The sequence below is a fragment of the Ips typographus genome, linkage group LG6 (assembly GCF_016097725.1).
Source record: "Ips typographus isolate SLU linkage group LG6, UJ_Ityp_2.0, whole genome shotgun sequence".
Classification (NCBI taxonomy): Eukaryota; Metazoa; Arthropoda; class Insecta; order Coleoptera; family Curculionidae; genus Ips; species Ips typographus.
This window is the reverse complement of record NC_138427.1, coordinates 4407159-4429058: the sequence shown is the minus strand read 5'-3', so window position 1 is coordinate 4429058 and position 21900 is coordinate 4407159. Positions and strand designations below refer to the sequence as shown.

Here is a 21900-nt window from a genome sequence, read left to right as displayed (position 1 = left end):
GGAGCATAATATTTCAAGATAAGTATCGTGACAGGCCAGATTGCTAAACTAAGGTTGTTTGTCATGTGTCCAATTAAGTAGCTAGCGCCGAGATTGTTTTAGTTTTTGTTTTTATGTTTCCTCTTATAAAGCTAATTGATTGCAATGTAATTACTCGACTAATATATTCAATTTTCTACTCGCGTGAAAGATTTATCGATGCCCGAAAGCAATTTTATGGATTTTCCTAGTCCACCGTCTCAAAAAGGGGTGTTTTCTCATGTTGGAAACGTGCATACATGCAAAACTACACCAAATTGAATTTGATAGCAATCAATGGTAGAGTTTTTAAATGTAGTTTAGAAATAATGCCCTTTTCGTCTAGGTTTGCGCATGGCGTTTTGTTGTATGCGTTTCTAGATGCCGCAAGGGCAGTTCTATTTTTAGGTTGAACCTAATAGGAGTACAGAAGATTTACTTTGAAAAATATGATCTCAAATATGTTTTCAAAACTTACAGAAAGTTATAAAATAAAATGTACACACCAATAATATTTCCAACAACTATAATGGCTCAATTCCTAAACTTATGTAATACATACAGATTGTATTACACGTAACCATAAATAGATCAAAAACACTACTTGGAAGCTTATAGATCCGTTTTTTTCAAAGTTTTAGACTAAATTTTTAGTTTTTAGCAAGATTGAAAAGATTATTTGGTCGACATTTACTGGAGAAGCATTATTGTTGGATCAGAACTTTGTTGTCTTTGTATATTTATAAGAATTTTGTAAAGTAACAACCCCAAAATACAGGGTGCCACAAATCGTGTGTAAGGGGATCTCGTAAACGGTATGTCTACAGAGAGAATTGCGCAATTTGGAGTTTTATAATGTGGCGCTTTAAATTTTCAAAAATATCGCTAACCTCCGGAGATATCCGAAAAAAAAATAATATTGCTACTTTTCCTTTTCTATAACGTGAAAATATTATATTTGAGACCATACCATCATCAACTTTCATTTCTCTTATGGGCGCCATATTGAGTTTTTTACATTTTCGAAAGGTTGGTTGAAAGCAGATTAGAATAACATTTTGAAGTCGTCTGGCCATTTCAGTTGCATAGAAAATACACTCCTCAGGTAGATTTGGATTAATAATATGAGATTAATGCTCTCTTAAAGATAAGCCATTAAGCGATGCCTATGCTATCTGCCAAAAAATAGACGAATTCAGATTTCTTCGAAGAAAAAGAATGTAATTTCTTCTACCACTCTTGTTCTGTATTTCAAAAAACTGTCCATTTTTGATGAAATTTGCCAAATCATCATTGACCCAGGAATATGAAGTAGAATTTTGTACACACATCTTAAGGGCACTCAGTATATCAAAATACTGTAAAACGAGGATATAAAAATCAATAATAAAACTTGAACTTAAACACCCTGTATGTTGCCTAATATCAAAGTTTGTCAGGAATCTGTTTAAAAAGGGTAATGACCGATTGTACCAACCCATTTCTAAGCTCACTTAAGCTAAAGTAGAGTTTGAATGTGACAGTTCCGATGTAAAATATCACAGAAACCAAAACTACCAAGCTTGAGGATTTGTTAGTGCAGTCGATTATTAGGAACAATTCTAAATTACATTCTCCAAGTTAACAAGATCGTTCCACAATATGCAAATCTCATTAGTTAGAAAAAAAAGTACAAAAACGCCTAAAAGAATTTCAAATTTTATTTACATTAAGCAACTATCAATATTACCATCAAATTATCGCACTACAAATATAACTTATTAGATAATTGATGTATGAAGCTCGCAAAACAAATTACGTGGTTAATGGCGCAACTATTCACAACATGCATTCTAAGTGAAATAAAATCATCATTAGTAGTTTATGTGAAGCAGGTAAAAAAATATGTTTAACTGATAAACGTAGAAAACTATTTTTTAACTAAATATATTAACCATTCTACACCAAATATCAGCACAGCGACCATTTCCTCTCCAAGCACAAAATAAAACGAAGGAATCAAGTTTTGTATGTTAATAGGTTTTCCTATAACTACAGTTTCACTTTTCATAGGTGGAAAAGTTAGAAATTTCCTTTTTAATACCTGATTAACACCACTGTCCACAATGTCCAGCAATTTCTGATTCACAATTGTTATAATAGGGTGTTTTTTCCTAAACACGAATGACAAACTTAACGGAATTTGCCACTCGTCTTGTTCAAAAACACAGCCCAAATCTTTTACAGGACTGTCTTTGTTCTTGAATTTCTGGTACTCTATCAGAACCTTAGGTAGTACTGTAAACGTGTTTTCGTTCCTGCTAACTGTCTCAGTACAATCTTTTAAACTTAGACACATTTGACTGTTGTTTTCAAAGTTGTAACGTTCAAAGTTTTTTAAGTATTGCCACAGGTAAGGAGTGTAGTATAGGGTCATGTTGTGGGTGAAGAAGTAGTCCGGGCGTAAAGGAATTTTGGTGTATCCTGTTTGGGCGTTGGTTAACTTCATAATCCATTGACATAGTATGGCAGCCGATCCAATTACTTGATATAGTATGACGACCGAACTAATTAGACGAGCATATTTTTGATTTGGTACCGGAGTTGGAATACCTGAAAATTGAATGAAAAATGAAATTTTTACAAGTTGAACAAGAGACTATCTCTGTATATAAAAGTTGAATAGTAGGAATAGTAGTTGTGGATTAACATTTTTCTTCAGACCGGTCAGAAGATTGGGATTGATAAATAAAAAACAAAACCTCACCATTTTTAACCATGTCACTACCATGTGATGATGGAAAATCTACTAAAGTCAAGAGTCTGGCAAATGTTTTCGTTTCGTTTGACAGCAATCAAAACTTTCCAGTGCCCGTATTTGGGTTATTTGTGAATTTTTAAAAAAAACTTGTAATTAGACAAAAGAATGGTGGAATAACGTTGACTGAAAATTCTTGAAATTTACATTTGACCACCCTATATTGTGTCTATAATGAAAAAGTTTACTGATTAAGTTTTCTGAAAGTAAAGATGGATTAGACCTAATTTGATAGTTCCAATTTAACATTCAATAAGTAGATTGTTTTAACAGTTACAGGGTGCCTCAATATACCAATTTAAGGCCCTTCAAATTCACTTTTGACCATTCTGTATAGTGACTATAGCAAAAATCTCGATTAACTGAGTTATTTGGTAATAAAGTCAGATTAGACTGAATTTGACAGTTTCTAATTTAATATCCAATAAATTGATTATTCTGGCAGTTATAGGGTGTTTCAATATATCAATTTAAAGCCCTTGAAATTCAATTTTGAGCACCCAGTATAGCCTCAATAGCGTAGACTGAGTTTAACAGTTTTCAATTTAGCATTCCATAACTCGATTATTTTGATAGTTACAAGGTGATTTAATATGCCAATTTGAAGTTTGTGAAATTCACTTTGACAATCCCATAAAGTGTTTATACTAAAAATGGCCAAACATCGAGTTAGGTTGGTTTGACTTAATTCGGCAGCTGCTAGTTTAATATTCCTTCCACCCACTCGCTTATTTTGACAGTTACAGGGTGATTCCATATATCAATTTAAAGGTATTGAAATGCACTTTTCACTCATATTTCACAATTAAAATCTTAACCAAGATTGCTTTTTATTCATATTCTATTTTCTGCATGGGAAAAAACTATTTGAACTCCCCTACAACCATAAACCAGATAAGACTCTAAACTAACCTTACCTGCCATCCAACGAAAAGCCCAACTTACACAAATACCCCAGCTCTTATCTCGAACACTAGACTTCCATAGCGTCATCCCTACCAAAAATATCATAAAAAGTAAAAGACACTGGGCATCGATTGTGATTAGATGAAACACCAGATCCCATTGAGGTTGACTGTAAACCTGAAATTGCAGAAATTAGACTTGCTAAGAGATTTGAATAGGAACTTACATTTTTTGCGCAGTAGGACCAGTTATCGTAGAACCAAGGCACAGTAAGTCCAAAGTGTTTTCCCAACCGACTATCTGTGTTAATATGTCCTAGAATGGCATCAAATTTTCCTTGTTGCAAATCCCCAAACATTCCAGTAGCCGTTCCATTGTCCAGTACATCTCCAGAGTACATGTCTTGGAGTTGGGTTTTTACGTAGTACTCCACCTAATCCAAATTTTGATATTTTTTTTCAACGTGGAGGGAATAGTTACCTGAATATTTTCAGACTGGAGAATCATATCAAACGTCTCGATTTCAACGCCGGTAAGTTCATCCTTTTGAACTAGAGTGTAGTTCTGGTAATACAAAAGTGGATTCTTCAAAGTTGAAAATGGTGGAATAACGTTGACTGCTACTCTGTTAAGGGATTTTTCTGATAAAATAAGTATGTAACCAAGTTACCTTTACCTAAACCTTAAACTAGATAGTTTCAAGTTGTCACTAAGCATAATACTTGCTGTACAGCAAACCAAACTAAAATCAGTAGAAATGTAAAATTGTCAGTTCCAGTTTACATGGCATAGGACTGTGTTGACAGAGTTGTTTACTCCATTACTTATTGCTTTTAGAGCCACTTATCATGCATCAATAATGAATTAAATCGTGCTTAATAATAGTTTGATTATAGAGACTTTTCGTTGTAGGATTTTTTCATATGAAAAAATAGAAAATCATTATTTTTTTCGATATGTATTATTTCAATTAACGTTAATGATCTGCAATGTTTGGATTGTGATTATTGATTTGTATGTCTGTTAGTTAGATAACTTCGTTTTTTTTTTTGAAAAATGAAGTTACTATTTACTAATGTGTTAAGACTCCTACGCAAGTAAAATAAATCTGTAAACTCATTGGTTGTTCCAGAAACTCAGTTACAATTTGATTCCAGAAAACAAATTTACCGTCTCCCCAGTAATATAAACTGCAGATAAGATAGGAGAGTCGTGAAGAAACTCATTTGGCGTTTCGGAATAGATAACGTTTTCACCAAACGTCTTTATCTGGATGAAACACGCACCGCAAACCTAATTTTCCAACTTTTGTGTAAAAAAATCACTTTTTGACTATGAATTTTAGGTGAGTAGATTCCCATCCGTAAGATACCTGTAGAGACGAGCTTCTGATATAAAAACTACAAAAACCCGGATCTACAGGGTAGATCACGAATGTGCTCAGCGGTTTAATACATACAAATAAGGATTTTAACCCGACGAAAAAAAGTTCTTAACAAAACCCGAATCAAAAATTACACACTGATGACGGTTATCCTAATAAATAAACGTCCGGGCTTCAATAAAAATTAATTATTTTCATAAAACCAAAAAAAAAGAAGGTTTATCTCCATCATTTTTGGCTCGGTATAGACACCTGCTGTCAAAATGGACTACAGTTCATTTTTCTGTGTCCGTCGCCTTTTCTTTGATCGACTGACGTTTCGACGCGGCCAATTTATAACCGACTCGTCTTTTTTCCGGAATCTTTTGATATTTAACCGAACCGACTGAGAGGTAGATATTGTTTTTTTATCCGATACATTACTGACACGATCATTTTGTCGCATATTTATCATTCATTTCGAAAACTGTATTATGAATTACACAGTGAATTGTTAATTAGCGTACCTTTATAAGCCCAGTATAATACAATTTTCTAGAATTTTAAAAAAGGTCATTAATATGCAAGTGATAGAGTGAAGTAGAGTAAATTAGCTTGTAATATAACTTTCTCCAAGTTTAGACGAGTGACGTATGACAAGTGACGTTTTACGTGAAGAAGAATGGTGAGAAGAATGTATACCTGCTAAAATTATGCTAATTTAACTTTATACCATCAAAATGTTTTAATTTTTTAATAACAATATCCTGACATAAATAATGTTTATGATTTTATGGTGGAAATTCTTCTAGAAGTAGGAAAAGAAGTTGCTTCATACTATCGTATTTTTAAATTACCTATATACACTATGTTTAACGAAATTGGTACCTAAATTATTGACATAATTTTTTTTTAATTATGTATATCATATTATATGAGACCAAATTACAAATAAAATTTAACAATGAAGATAAATTGCTAATTTAAGAAAACGTTCACAAATTGTTAATTTAGATTATATCGTATAAAATAAAAGTTTTGAAACTCTAAAACTCTAAAAACAATACATATTAGAGCTTCTACGAAAGCTTTGCGTAAAAAGGCGTCTGACAGACTTTTTGAACTGATCTTATCCTGGTATTTTTGTTTATTATAGTATTTTTATGGTATTCTAAGGCGTAAGAACTCTACTAGTTTTTCCACAAATAAAACAATATTATTATAATCTCAATTTTACAAAGGAGCGCCATAATTTTATTAATTTTCTAATCGTTCTTCACGTGTTATCCCCTCTGAGGTAAACTTTGTTATTTTAGGAGCTACAAAAAAGTAAAAAAGTAAGTAATTTCATCTTCTACAAGGATATATTAAAATGTTTTTGGATTTAGGAAGGCAAAGTTACAAGGCAAAAAGAGTTCGATACAAACTGCATTTTTTAGCTCCTTTATTTGAGGAGAGACAAAAAAAGTATAAATTAGGAAAGTTGCAGGAAACTTTATTCCATCTTTTACCTTTTTCGCAATTTTGCTACATTTCATGTTTTTTTTATTGTATATATTGCATCAATAAAATTGTTCTTAATAGGTTATCTTGAATAATCGAAAGAAAACATTTTGATTACAGTTTAATAATGGCTGCTGAATTATTACTACGAGAAGAAATTAATTCTAGAGTATACAGGGTGACTGAAAACGAATGTTTTTGCCAAAACTTTGAAAGTTATGATTTTTTATTAGATATTATCATTGAAAATGAAAGGCCATTAAAATTGCTTAAAAATTATATATCATGTTCCTATTCCTAAATTTTACGAATTTCAAAATAAACACAAATTTGTGAAAAAATGTGAATAAAGTCGTATTAACAAAAAATGATTAAAAACAGATATATAGAGAGACAGCAATTTTAAATTTAGAAGAATCTACAGGGTGTTCTATTAAAATAAACGGTTGCTGTTAATAGTTAAAACAAGCGGCAACGTGACAATGACGAAACTATTTTGGATCGATTTAGCGTTACTCATTACCAAAACAAGCAAATTTTCGGAATAATCAGACGTTCAGATTTTCATAAACGTCTAAGATACCATCCACTGTTGAACACTCTGTATATCTTTATTAAACTGCAGATTTTGCTATTCAAAAATTATCAAATATTTGACAGGTACGGACTTTTTTCATGGTAAGGCTCCAGTTGAGAACATAGAACTTTTCTAATGCTCTATTGACTGCTTTTTTTGTGATTATTCAATTTCCTCATTTAATTTGGAATTTACATTTTTTCTTTGAAAGAACATATGGTTTATCTCAATCACCCTGTAGAGAAAGCCAGTTTATATCAGCAACGCTCTGAAATTTCACAAGAAAATGTATTTTAGTAATAATATGATATATTAGCATATTGTCATGCAAGGAGTCAACCCCTCTAAAAAAATACTAACACAAAAAAATCAAAACATTAACACTTCTGTATCTGACTGCGTTTGACAATATATTTTTGTATCACCGAGTATATGAGAAATTTATTTTAAAATACGTTTTTTCTGTCGAATGACAGATCTTGAAATAAACTGACTTTTTCTAGGTTCTATAGGTTCTTTCCTCAATTCTTTCAAAGCAAAAGTTAAAATTTCTAGGAAACCCTTGCACTTACTATAAAAAAGTAAAGGGCAAAAAAGTTTACAAAATAAATGTAAAAATTGATTATACATAAAAAAGCAGTCTGCTTTATCAAATGCCTGAGTTCTGCCAGTAGAGTGTTTGTGTAGTAGTGTTTAACTCAAGAATTCTAACAAATTGCAAAACAGCTAATTTTTTACAAAATTCAAAGTCTCAGAATGGGGATTTTATTTATTTGGTTTTTGAGTCAAGTTTCGCCGAAGGCATCATCAAGACCTACAAATCAGCGTTGGGTATACGTTCAACTGTTATTTATAAGAAAAAAAAATATCACTTACCAAATTTTCACATTTTAAAGCTAGATGACATAGCAACAGCACAACTACTGCGCTACAGATAGAATATGACAAAACTTATCTGATTCCTTATCTGGATATTTACAAATAATTTGTTTCACAAAGGGCACAACTACGCCTCCTTTTGGATCGATGCCAACGCCCTCTGGATATCGATGAAAACTGAGTCGGGATGCTGATTCAAGGGATGATGCCATCCCTAACGGGAGTAGGGGTAAAATAATAATGGAAGATTGTCCCTGGATTATTTGATGTACGGTTTTAATTGGGGGTTGTCAAGTGTAATTCAGTTTTTGGTTTGAAATTCTTCTTGTCCAAAAAATATTATTTCATGTTTTTACGGTGTTTTCTTTATTAAGTTATTTGATGGTGGATTTGTAATTTAGTTTCATGCGCAAGCTATTTTACAAAAATATGTAATTAATACTTAGTGCGTCATCGGAAAAACTAAAATTATATCTCACTGAAGTGACTAAAATGAAAATGGGACATTTTCATTTGATTGTAATACATTTTCGTTTTTATATTATTTTACGTGTTTTTTTTTAAGTGTTTTTTGGAAAATGTTTAAGCTTTACCACAAGAAAATGAAAGTCCTACATAGTAGGTACATTATTAAAAACTACTTTTGTGTTTGTTAAAAAGCCATGGGTAAAATATATAGGCGGAACAAAGATGGTGAACTGTCTGCATTCACGTTCTCTTTCTTCAAATTTTTAGTGCTTCTACGGACTAGGATCGCCACCTGCGGGTAATATAAGGCAACTACAGTTTTGCTTAACACCAAATAGATGGTGCAACGTTTATGGTTTTAGGTCAAAAATACCCAGGTAAATTTTGTCATGGTATAGTATATCTCAACAAAAAGGTTCATCATATTACAGGGCCGTTCTCTGATGATTTTTGGTTCATTAGTGTATTAGTTATACAGGGTGTCCCTGAATTGGTGTGACTATAAAGAGAGATTGTACATCCAAAAATATGATATCAGAGTATCAGACCTTCTTCGAGATACACAGCGTCAGAAATTGACAAAATAATATTGTTTTTGGTAAAAACTTTCGAAACCGTTTGTCGCACTTAGATCAATTTTTGTAGGATTAGTTTCCTAGAAAACGCAGTTTTTCTAGTGTAAATTGATTGATTTTTACATAGACTGCTGAAAAAAACAAAACATTTTCTATAGCCTTGCAATATTCTACATCAAAAATTACTTAAGATCATTTTTCAAAAAGCCGAACGTTTTTGAAAAAAAAATGGTATTTTATAACCAGCAATATATAAAGTGAAAACAATTATTTGAAAGTATTGTTCTAAGTCATTGACGTAAAACACGCAAAAGATTCAGAAAATGTTTTCAAAGCATTAATTTTTCAAATGACGTATAAGTTAAGAGCAAAAAACATTGTCAAACTGAAATCTCCGCCACTTCTTTATGAAAAATCAATTTACACTGCAAAAACTGTGTTTCCTAGGAGATGTTATGCTTGCAAAATATTTTTTCAACTTTGACACCCTTCATCTCTTATATTTTTGGATGTACTATTTCTCCTTACTATTTGTGACAGTAATTCAGGTACACCCTGTATATGGGTATATAACTTTCTTAGTTCTAAGTTTGGTTTCGAGAGTAACATTTTGTACCTGAAATTACCTTAAAAGCACGATAAAGCAATCGGTCCTAAATAATGAATATACAATAAAAAGATAATAAAATTTTAGCTTTCACATAAATTATGTTTCGTTCACGTCAAGGTTATCAGTTAAAGTTAGCTGATGGAACAGGTTTTTCACAACTATTATTATTATTATTTATTTTGTAAAATTTCTTTTTAGAGATTCTGAACAATGTACATACAGAGGTTCCGCTAAGTAGAAAGAGGCTCATCTTTTTGTGGTCTATTGACACTCACCATAATGTACAAACCTGACTAATAAAGTAATAAAAAATCTCGTACTAGAGCAACGCGTCCTTTTTTTGGAAAACTGCACAATTATTCTACCAACCCTAAACATCACTCAAAACCATTACAATTTGCACTTTCCACAAACAAGAAACTAACATTGAGTAGAAGTTTGTTGTTTTGCGCAAAACAACGACCTACAACGCTTCCGAATAAACATGTAACTGCTGATTCAAAGGGCAACGCCAAAAAGGCCAAACTGAGCCAGATCGAGGCACAAAGGGATCATTGTCAGGTCGCGAAAATTTATGACCAACCTCGTGCGACTTTACCCTACGTGTAAAGGGTCCAACGTGATGTGAACTCACCCTTAGTAATTTTGTTTAGTCGCGTCAGATAGAAAATTGCAGATAAATTTTACATTTTGTTTTATTTATATCACAATATATTGGTTCTGAAATGTTTGTAAACTATACGTCAATAGTTTTAATTATTTTTATCTTCGGCACATATTTCCGTTTGGTTGAATAAGTCAATAAACTCCGATAATACCTTTTAAGGGCTGTGCAACCCTCGAAGTCATTAATCATCGCGAGACAATTTTACAGACGACAGATGTCTCATGCTTGGCAGCAGCTACTACCGTTATTAGCAGCATTAAGGGCTGAGTTCTTTTGATTATTTTCTTTTGCCTAGCGAATATGCTGATTTCCATAGTTTATACTCAGAAAGTGTTAAATTAATTCAATTCAGTAGTTAGAAAAAAAAATTAGATTAGAAATTTAAAAATTAGTTAGAAATTTAATGGAAATTAATTGACCATTAATTCAAAAAATTAAGTCACCTTCAAAGTCTTATAGCTTCTGCTATTAGGTTAAGAAAAACTACATGAAAAATCATACAAAATATATTTTTATTTTCATAAGAAAAGTATTTTGAACAAAACACTTGCCAAATTTAAATATTTTATTTACAATATTCTATCTATTTACATGACTTATATTTTTAGTTAAATGACAGTGGCCAGGAAATGGTACAACGCCAAGAACGTTATAACTTCAACCTAATCCTAAGCTCTAACTGTCCAAAGCCTCCATTGTATGAAACCAGGGATAACTGCCAAGATGCACCATCGACCTATTGTAGCTATAAATATAACCATCAGGTTGATATAGATGGCTGATGAGCCAAATCAAGTTGTTGAGATGAAAGCAGCTTATGTGTTTTAGATTTTTTTGACCTTTGACAAACGGCGGTTTTGAAACCATACTCTAAGCTGCTTTTCTGTTAGCCCCAAATCCAATGAAAGCGTAATTATTTTTATGTTTCCAGGGTAATTGTCCACTCTGAACGCTTTTTCCAATTCATCCAGTTGTCGAGAGGAATACTGTGTTCTGGCTTTTTTCTATCTTGTTCATTGGCGGTGTAGATGCAGGAAGCTGAGATTGAGAAGAAGCAATTTGGCATGGTTCAATGTTGTTCTAAGTAAAAAAAAATAAATTAACATAAAACTTCTAAGGTATAAATTGTGGATGAATGACTTACCAAAGGTTGAACACTACTTTGATATGTATTAAAGTTTTGTTGAAGCTGATGGTAGATTGGGGTATTCACCTCCTCCATATCTTGTCCCATAATCGTGGTAACAATCTGTTGAAGAAAACGACTGATCATTGAATAACGCAGACATTGTGGGTTTGATAACACTTTCACAAGACAAAACAAACTGAACTGAGAAAGCTAGTGCAAGTTTAAAACTAATATATACCTTTAAATGTTCTTTAAAAACCGTTCTTTCAGAGAGTTAGTGGTAACTTTGCGAACTGACCAATAAGAGGGCGTTTAACTGCTTAAACCTTTGGACGGGGGCGTCTCCAAAACTCTAACACAGGTAAACATTTCACACTACCACCTTTTTATAGGTAGGTAAGTAAGTAGTATATAAATGTTATAAGGTTCGTAAAGGTGGTAGGTTTTTTGGTCGGTATTAACAGAAACAACTGTTTTCTTAGGCCTACGTTTTGGCTTTACTTCAAGCTATCCTCATGGCGCTACAATGAAGATTAGGTGCCTAACACATAATACTATAACTTGGATAATTGGGAAAAAAAACAAAAACACATTCCACTACAAACAAATTAGGAAACATGATCAAAGGCATGAGACCAAAAAGAGCAACCTTACCAAGAATTTTTTGTTATTTCCGTTGTGCAATTTTGATTTGTGGCATTCAACTGGCTGTCAACTTTAATTTATTACAACTTTGATATTTTGATATATCAGCTGAATTTAGCGGTTTTATAATCCGATTTAGTATTTACATCAAAATAGTTATTTATATGTATACCTAAATCAAAATGTACGGTTTTTTTGCTTTAAAAGTGAGGTTTCTAGAAAAAAAACGTACATTCATCATTATTAAATATTTGTAGAAAAAGAATAATTATCTTAAATAGGACTTACTTGTCTCAAACGAATAAATTATTGATCTGGACAAAATTACGATCTGTATTCATGGTTAGTTTTATTTACTTAACATATAACTTAGCAAAACCAACGTTGGTGTCTTTTCCAATTTCCTTATTTTTAGACTTCAGAACCCTTAACAACCTACACAGAATCTAAATCAAAAAAGCATCACACTTTAACAAAAACTACTTAAAAAATAATACAATATTATAGCTCTTTTCCAACTTAAACATAGTGGCAAACAGTAGCTAATTTCACATTACTTTTACCCTTATTCTATCTAATTTTTCTTTAACTTTATTATATTTCTCATCATTTGATAACATCAGTTCTAAATGTTGAAAAATATTTTCCTTTTTCGTGAAAACTCACATAAAAAATGGCAAAACAGATTTAGCAAGGTTAGATCTACATATAATAAATACATATCTAATAATGTTTCATTCTTTTATTTCAAGTTTTCTTATTACTTGTTTGGAAGCACTTAGTGCTTTGAATCCACTGTTTCATCCACAATATTTAATTGTTTCTGTTTTCTAATCAATAATTATCCACTTTGATTGTGTTTATTTAAAATATGTCAAGTGCTCTTACGGAAACGCCAAAAAAGTTTCTTGCTACAAAGTAATTAACTGATATAAAATATTTAAAAATTAAAAAGTTTTGTTTTAGAAGTATGTACACTAAAAATTTACCGAAAATAATGTGTTAATTCTAAATTAGTTTAAAATAACTACATAACAAATCATACAAAATGTATTATTTTTTTTAGATTAAACGTAAAGTTAACAAACAAAAATTTGTACAGGGTGAGTCAACAAGGGTGAGATAGAGTAAAGTTCATTATCGCATTTGTTTCGAGAAATTCAAAATTTTTGGAAAACATTGAGATGCATAGTTGTAAATTACTTATGTGGTTGATAAAGGCGTGACTATAAAGGCAAATAGAATATTAGTTTTTAGGTACTGTAATGTTTTGTTGCCTGTATCGTCAGTGTTTTTAAAGGCAAAATAGTCATATTTGGTACGAACGAAAAAAATATATGTTCTATTTAAATAAAAACTATTTCCCGAAACAAATGAGATAATAAACTTTTTCTACGACTGTTTAATAATATGCTTATTATTCACACAGCAATAGATAATAGTATCTATTACCTACCCGTGAGTACTGAGTCATTACTTAAGGCTATTATTCAAGGGTCAGCCCGCCTTCGGGCACCATTGATAATTAGCGAAAATCAAAGTAAAATGGTGTGACGTAACAGTTAATAGAAACATAAATGTTTTCAATGTAACGGTTGTAAAAGATTGCTTCTTCATTTGTCAAATTCAAATATTTAACTTCCTAAAATTTTACCTTCCTATTACATTGTTTCGTCATCTCAATCCACTGTGATTTTTGCAATAGTCGTCAAATTGTCAGCAGAAGATATTTTAATGTTTGTGTGTAAGAGCGCTTTTTTTCGTTGTAAATTCTTATCATAGTAAGTCGTAGAGAAAGTATTCTACTCGCATGTAATGGCTATTACTCACTCGATGATTTACAATACTCGCCTTCGGCTCGTGTCGCAAACCTCATCATCTTCAAGAGCAATATCACTACATGCTCGTTGAATATTATACTTTTACTTTTTGGTTGACTCACCTTGTACATATCACAAAATTTTATTTACACTTTGTTAAAACACGAAAATTACAACTGGATTAACCCCGAGACCTGCTCAGGAGACGACTCAGCACCAACATCACTCCAACCTAACCCTTGAGGTTCAGCAAGTAATCCTCCATAAGGTGGAGGATTACACTGATTGGTCGTTTGCTGAAAATTGTCTGGGCTTCCCATTGGGTAAGGGGTAACCGAATTATATCCTGGATAAATCCCAGGATGCACCATCGAACTATCATAAGTATAATTGTACCCAGTTTGATATGGATGTTGAAAACTTCCTGATGACTGATGAGCCATAGTAGACCAAGAGTTGTTGTTTGGCGGCCTAAATGCTGATGTTGGATTCGCTGTTGTACAGGTCAAGTTGTATTGTGTCATTACAGAGTGGTTTAACAGCCGCTGAGTTGCTGTAGACTGTTCGTTTGTGGAAGATTGCTCTTCGGATACTTCTGAGCTGGTAACTTGTTGAGGTGACAGTAGTTTATGTGTTTGAGCAGCTTTTGCTTTATTGTCTTTTTTAAATTTCATACGGCGGTTTTGAAACCAAACCTTTATCTGTTTCTCTGTTAAGCTTAAGGATTGCGACAGCTGAATTCTTCTTGCTCTACAGAGATATTTGGCCACTTGGAACTCCTTTTCAAGCTCCACCAGTTGCAGAGAGGTATACTGCGTTCTGGCTCTTTTTTGCGCTGTACCACGGAGTCGGTTTTTGTTATCCGTTGGAGATACAGATGCAGGAACTTGGGGAGGAACAATCTGGTAGCTTTGATAGCGCTCGATTGCACACCAGTTATTATTTTCCTCAGACGCGCTTACTTGAAATTGTTCAACGTTGTTACTCTAAAAAAACAAATTAACAATTATAACTCCTAAAATGTAAATTATCGCTAAGTGACTTACCAAAGGTGGAATACTGCTCTCAGATGAATCAACATATTGTTGAGGCTGATGGGGAAGATGATATTTTGTGGTATTAGCTTCCTCATATCCAGCTCCGAAATCCTGATAAGATTCCGGTGAGGAAAATGATGGATCACTCAAGTACTCGTTGAACTGTCCTATTATATTACTTTCGACATGGAGATCAGTTACGTCTTGTCCAACTTTAAACACAGACATTGCGGGTTTGGTAGTACTTTCACAAGAGATAACAAACACTAGCTGCCAAAGCAAGCACGAGTTGACTACTAACGACTAACCAAATTTCTTGAAGGTTGAAGATACTTAAAAGCGTTCTTATCGAAGGTAGTTTACGGACTGACCAATCAGAGAACAGCTTAAAATTTAGGACAGCACCTCTTTAAAACCCTTAGAAAGGGAAAGATTACTACTTTACCTTTTTATTACTACCCGAGATCATAAATGATATTTAATTCTTTTCAAAAATAGTTAAAATTGTTGATTGTAGTTAAAGAGATACAAGTTACATTTTTCTAGTTTTTGACAAATTCTGCAATAGCAACTTCTTTATTTTTAAATATATTTTGAAATTATTGATGATGACTGATGATATAAATGATGACGTATTCATTATACCTACAAAAAATAGGCAAAACACATCTTCTTTAATTTGATTACTAGGTATTATATTTAATTTCCTTTTAAAAATTATGTACTGAATACTATGTATAGAATTTGCAACATAACTCTGCCTGCACGTCATCGATGACGTAGTTTTCAGACCAGCTTGTCTACGTTTCTATCGTGTTTTATTACAACAAACAATGAATTTTAGGCATTTAAGACGGAGGAAACATAGTCAACTCATATTGAAATAATTTGCAATTTACTTTATTGTATAGTTGCCTCATTCAATTAAAAAAAAAATTATTAAATCATGCAAAAGTACTAATACCCTACAGATGTCAGATTATTTGATCCATCATATGCAACAGGTTAAAAATATTGTATTGTGTATGATTGACTTTAACGACAAGCTGAAAATTTAGTAGAATCGATACAACGCATCATGATCATGTAGACACAGCACGTGGAACATTTAATATAAGAGAAAATAAAATTATATTTTACTGTTACATTGTATTGATTAGATCCACCCATCATTCCATACAGTCTATCTAAACACAAGTACTGTAATCTTAATAAAGGAATTTAACCTCTATAGTCTTAGTAAACCCTGAGCAACAAATATAGAATAGAACAGAAGAAGTATAGAACATTGTTGCTGTATTTCAATAGATCTGCTTCTAAGAACTCAACCTGTCTTATCAACAAACTGTACAAATTGTTATTATGTTTTATTGGTAGATGGTAGTAGATATTACATTATGTTTGAAAAGTGAGTTTTTAGAAAGATCTGGGATTATTTACCTGTAAAGGTTTCGGATTTTCTGGCTAGTAGTGGATTTACCTTTCGACCTGCTACAAGACAGAAGGTCGTCTGAGCTATAACGTCGCCAAAGAGATTAAAACTAATTAACAGAAGGCTTTGAGTTTGAAAGTCTACATGGAAAGGATTTGGTGAGGAGTTTTCTTAACCTTACTACTTAGTAGGTTTCAAAGGAAGCAATAATGATTTTTTGCTCTACCAATAGTTATGAAGAAATGCTAATAAAGAAAATACCAATTTTTTAGGCTGTAAAATATAATTGTTTTCTTTCCTAAAGTCATATAAATCAAAAGTTCTTTGAGAGTTATAGAAGCATGTTATAGTAGGTTGATCCTCGTCCTTGGACTGAACTGGATTGGAAAGTTCAACAAAAATTCAAATTGCATTAGTCGACTAATTAGAGGCACCAGAGAAACCAGTTTATACTCGTCATTCCTTAAATACTTCACTCCCAAGTCACATAAGGTTTATTTAACAAAATATTGTAACTAGGTAATTTAAACCTCAACTGCCAAAAAATTTTTGAGATTTTGGCTACTTAACTGCACAAACCTTTTGAAGAAAGTAGTTATTTAATCACATCATCCACATGATCTGCAATAGCTCAACCTAATCACCACACTACTCATAAGAATCAAACTTTCAAAATTTTTAAGAAACATTTCGAGATGGACGTAACCTATCTTGAACCAAACTCTGCACGCAACTAAAAGCTCCAGATTACTAGAGTATTGCTTTGTATTAAAATGTAATGCTGTTTTACATTATTAATAAATTACATAAATGACCAACAATTTAAGTTATATTAATGCTCAATCAACAACAACTTATCGGTCTCACGCGTACAAATTAATAATTATTTGTTCTAACATTATTCTTCAATTTAAACCCCATTTAATTTTGTTGGTTTTTAGTAACACGAGAAAAGTGTTATTCAATATTTTTTATAACACGTTTTCACTAAAAGTTTATGGAAAAGTTGGTTAAGGGCTCAACTTAAAATTGAAAAACACGACAAATTTTACAACCCTTATTAAGATTACTCATAGTTGTGAGCAAAACAAGTTCAAAGTCCAACGTAGAAAATAAATCTGTCCTACCGGCGATATTATTGTTTGCTGTCATAAAATGAAAGCTCCCATTTATTGCAATATCCAAAACAAACTCAGAGGCAAACAAACAAAAGGCAAGGAAGGTAAACACTAAATTTAGATATGATTCATTTTATATGGCTGGTGACTACGAAGAAAATAGGTCTTGTTTTGACTTTTCAAGTTGTTTTTTTTCCTTATCGTGTCTATATTATTGGCGATACTTTGCTGTAAACCGAAGGCTCTGTTCCAACAAGTTTAGAAAATTTTCCTTTGGTATTGAAAAGTTTCCAAAGTCGCGACGCCGCTCTTTTGCGAGAATGCCCCCATGATAGAGCAGCTCCTCAATCCTCAATTTCCTATTTCTTCATCAGTTATCCGTTTTTCTGGTAGTCTTGGCAAACTTTAGGATATTCAAATAGCTTAATCTTCCTCCTAGATATATTTACTTCTTAAAGTTTTGGGAAAGTTGGGGTTGGGTGAGTGAGTATTGGTATTATGTGGATGTCAAGCTATATATGTAATTAGGAAAATTGTTGTTCTGAATGATTCATCCAGGGTAACAATGTGCTTGAGTTTGATAACTGGCTGAATAACATTGTATAACAAGTTACTCAATAAAATCCATTGTGTAACTAAATCAATAAAGTCCAATTTGTCACCTATTATTATGATCAAAAAACCATTTTACTTTTCAAAAACAAAAAATTGTGCGCCAACTCTCAATGTTCAACGTTTCACCGCAGTAGCTAAAATAGATTTAAAGAGCATTTCGCAACTTTCTTTAACATTAATGTTCAAGTATTACCAGACCTCATTTTGCTAATTATTATGAAAATTTAACGATGTTTGCTATTTAGAGGTTTTAATGCAAATTAACTAGACTGACTAGACAACACCTTAAAAGGCGCTGTACACCAGACTGGTAATTACAACTATTTAAGTTGGTTTTGTTTGTTCTAACATTTTCTTAAAGTGTATTAATTATGGCATTTTTGGAACCAATAGATATCATAAAAGTACGCTATAATCAAATACTACGATTAAGAAACATACGTATTTCTAAGATTGATCCCTAGTATTTTGCTCTAAGAATAATCGCTGTAACCAGTATTTTTCACAATGTTATTAGGTTCAGCTCAAGACTATTTTCAGTTTTTTCCAAATTTCCATTAGGTCACAAAGATACCGAAATTTCATTGAAAAGTTTTGGAGAATAACGCCACGTTGCCATATTGCTTCTTGGTCAGTAAAATTTTGACAAATTACAATGTTTTCGAGAATAAATCTCCCATTTACCAATTAGCGAGTAGACGTAGATGCCAAGTTGGCAAAATTAAATAAGTCGTTTACTGAAAAAATGGCATAAAAGTATGATTGAAAAAACATGCTAAAGTCAAAATTAAGTTGAAAATAATGACAAATTACGGTGATCCATAATGCAAATGAAAACTAGGCAATGTCGCAATTGTTAAAACTAGAAAACACGTACAAAGTGATGTGCTCAGGAAACCTAGTTCAAATTCAAAAAATCATCTTTTTAGAGCACTTAAGTGACAAAACACTAAAGTGCTTAGGGAGAACTGATTCCAAATTGAAACAGTCATATCTCAAACTAAAAACAGACTTTGTAGATCAAATATAAATCACTTTGATAATACTGTGCTAACATTTGAATAAGGAATAGCAACAGATAAAATGCAATAAAATTATATTGTAAATAACAATATTATAAAAATATGAGATTGCAAATTTTGTACACTTGTAGCTACTGTAGAATGAAATAAACTTAATTTTAAAGTTACTTATTCCATTTAGTTTAGCAGTTAGATTAAAAAATAGTTTGGTTAATTCTTGAGTGACTTATAAAATTCTGTGAAAGATAGATTAAAACATTCAAAGATAATGCTTTTATCTAGGATTTACCAATTTGGAGAAGATTAAAGTCATAAAGCCATTCGGAGATGGTGTTTCCATTTTTTCTTGAGTTGAAAATTGATTTATTCTTTTTTTTTTTTTTTGGAAATCACTAAAGTTATACTTAAATTTATATGTTTTTATTTTTGTGTTTTCAATGTCTATTGCTATTGCGTTTTATTATTAATTTTATATTGTATTCATTTGAAAATCCCAATTCAAGTGTCATTTCAAATCCCTTCCAAGAACTCAAAAGGTACCACAGGCAAAATATAAATACTAACAACTATCCAAATAAATTTTGTAAATAAAGAATGCCTAGCAGCAAATTTTATAGAATAGAGAAATAACTTGAAATTTGTATACACATGGTAGAATAGCTATTACGACATTACATGATGCAGTTGGAGTACGTTTTTGAGATTGTTCAAATCGATTCCAATTCAATGTTCGTATTGAATATATCAAAAAATAAAAAATGTGTTATTATCATAAAATCTTATTTTTGCATTTGATACGCAGTTTCAAACTTTGCCTTTCTTAAGGGTACTATTTGATTCTTCGACTGGTTTTACATGACAAAAATTAAATGACCCTTGAATTTTTTATAGAGATTGGTAATCAGGAAAAGTACAAACACTTAGATGATTTTTAACTTATTTTGGTAGTCAGGACTAGCAGAAAGCTTAAGACTGCGTTAAGACGCCACTAAACGTTAATCCTTTTCCCTTAGTAACTAAGGTTATTTAAATACTAGACTAAGACGAAAATGTCTAGAAAAACCACAAGATTGTCTGTGACGTTCATTTGGTCGCGACAAAACAAACAACTAGGTTTTTACCAAAATGTATGTGTAAATTTTTAAAACGACTTTAAATTCATTAACTCAACCTGGTTTCACACTGAATGTTGTCTGCTTCAAGACAATTAAAAACTCATTAACCTCTGCACTGATTACGAAGAATACAGATCACACCTGGGTTAGATCAAAAGTTGGAATTTTTGGCTGATAACGCTCTGTTTTCAGGAAGTAGATATGCGATTGTCCTCAATTTTGATTAGAATTTGAACTCTAATTCCAATGACTTACTTACTTCTTTGGAGTATTTACTAAATACAGTAATTTTTTATTTTTGTCTTTTATCTGAGTTCTTCTTATTTTGCTACCTAACGTTCCATAAATCATCGGGTGGTTCAGCTGCTAATACCCTACTAAAGTTGAGACGCCTGGGTTTTGTAAAGAAAGAAAGCTGCTTGACAGTCGTTTACTGTTTATTCAAATTTGACTTAGGTAATATTACAAAAATTGCCACTAATTGCCGCGAACCCTAAAGGGCGCCACATTAATACCCAAATTAGTTAGACTTCTAGTCTTAAACCTTTTCCAATCCAGACACCAGTTTTACCTTTTGGCCTTTCGTTGTATTTGCCATGACATTTTAGACAATACCTAATAAAGAGTTTTCACAAATTTGAATAACAGTTTTAGGTGATCCTTTTCAATACAGGTATAGACCGAGTCTATGTTAGATGAAATTAACTTCCTGGTAAGGTTGTAGAAAGTCTGTAACAAGGCAAGATACGGCCAAGCAAAGCAATTTTTCTTGTCTTGTAAAACACTACTTCCTGATGTCTGGTGCATCTTAAAAAGAATGTCAAAAACACATCCGGTAGGTTGAATGAGTTGACGCCAGGTAAATCTAAAGTCTCTTGCGATTTTGGCTCCTATCTCATCGTACCTGTCAGGTTATGAATTTATCAAAAGCATTTTGTTGTTTTTAAAAACGTCGCTGCTGGGTTACGCATCCTTTGCATTATCTCCGTTATCAGTACTAGAACGTGACCTAAAGCCGGGACACTGATAATTTACTGACAAAAATAGATTGTTTGGTTAGTAACTTCAGTACATACAAACACAGTTAGGTAAAGTCACTTTAGTAAATTTGATTACACCACTCAATCAGGAATCAGGTAAAACCCAATAAATTCCAACTCAGTGTTTTTGAACAATAAAGAAATACATACTCAGTTGACTTCCAAAGTGATATTTTTTTGGTCAATTTTTTTATTTGGAAACTCGAGAAAAATTATTTTCAAAAATTGCAAAAGAGTTTTTTACTCGAATATTGCTGTAGCAAATATGTATGTATCTTCTTCTTCTGCTGCGTGTCCATTAATGGATGTTTGCGATCACATTTGTCCGCTCTTAGTTCTTGCATTGTCCTCAGTCCTGTCCACTGGCTAACGTTGCGGAGCCATGACATCTTTTTCCTCTCGATTCCTCTCTTTCCCTCAATCTTCCCCTCAATTATCAATTGCAGAAATTGATACCTCTCCTTGCGTATTACGTGTCCCAGGTATGCTGTTTTTCGACGTTTAATGGTGTCTAACAGTTTGCGGTCTTTATTGATTATTCTCAAGACATCACCGTTGGTTCTT

General features: G+C 32.2%; 1 protein-coding gene and 1 long non-coding RNA gene across 3 annotated transcripts; both read right to left on the bottom strand.

Annotated features, from left to right (window-relative positions):
- Positions 1-1702: 1702 nt before the first annotated feature.
- Positions 1703-8150, bottom strand: LOC145730935 (uncharacterized). Its single transcript, XM_081982473.1, has 5 exons — positions 8041-8150; positions 4202-4346; positions 3948-4154; positions 3733-3898; positions 1703-2610 (listed from the first exon to the last, which is right to left on the bottom strand). Exons 2-5 carry the CDS (start codon positions 4226-4228, stop codon positions 1928-1930), a joined length of 1083 nt encoding a protein of 360 aa, XP_081838599.1. The 5' UTR covers positions 4229-4346; positions 8041-8150; the 3' UTR covers positions 1703-1927.
- Positions 8151-10858: 2708 nt separating this feature from the next.
- Positions 10859-12118, bottom strand: LOC145730751 (uncharacterized). Of its 2 annotated transcripts, XR_014178677.1 has the most exons (3): positions 11731-12118; positions 11508-11612; positions 10859-11443 (listed from the first exon to the last, which is right to left on the bottom strand). It is a non-coding gene; the product is annotated as an uncharacterized LOC145730751 (long non-coding RNA). The 2 variants fall into 2 exon arrangements; XR_014178676.1 differs by lacking the exon at positions 11731-12118 and having other exon boundaries at positions 11508-11720.
- Between the last annotated feature and the right edge of the window lie 9782 nt (positions 12119-21900).

What these genes read in the sequence shown, in the direction of transcription:
- LOC145730935 (XM_081982473.1), bottom strand. Translation starts at nt 4,228, where the DNA reads ATGATTCTCCAGTCTGAAAATATTCAG. An exon ending in GGTCCTACTGCGCAAAAAAT is followed by an intron (nt 3,899 to 3,947) that starts GTAAGTTCCTAT and finishes CTGCAATTTCAG; the next exon opens with GTTTACAGTCAACCTCAATG. An exon ending in GGCTTTTCGTTGGATGGCAG is followed by an intron (nt 2,611 to 3,732) that starts GTAAGGTTAGTT and finishes TTCAATTTTCAG; the next exon opens with GTATTCCAACTCCGGTACCA.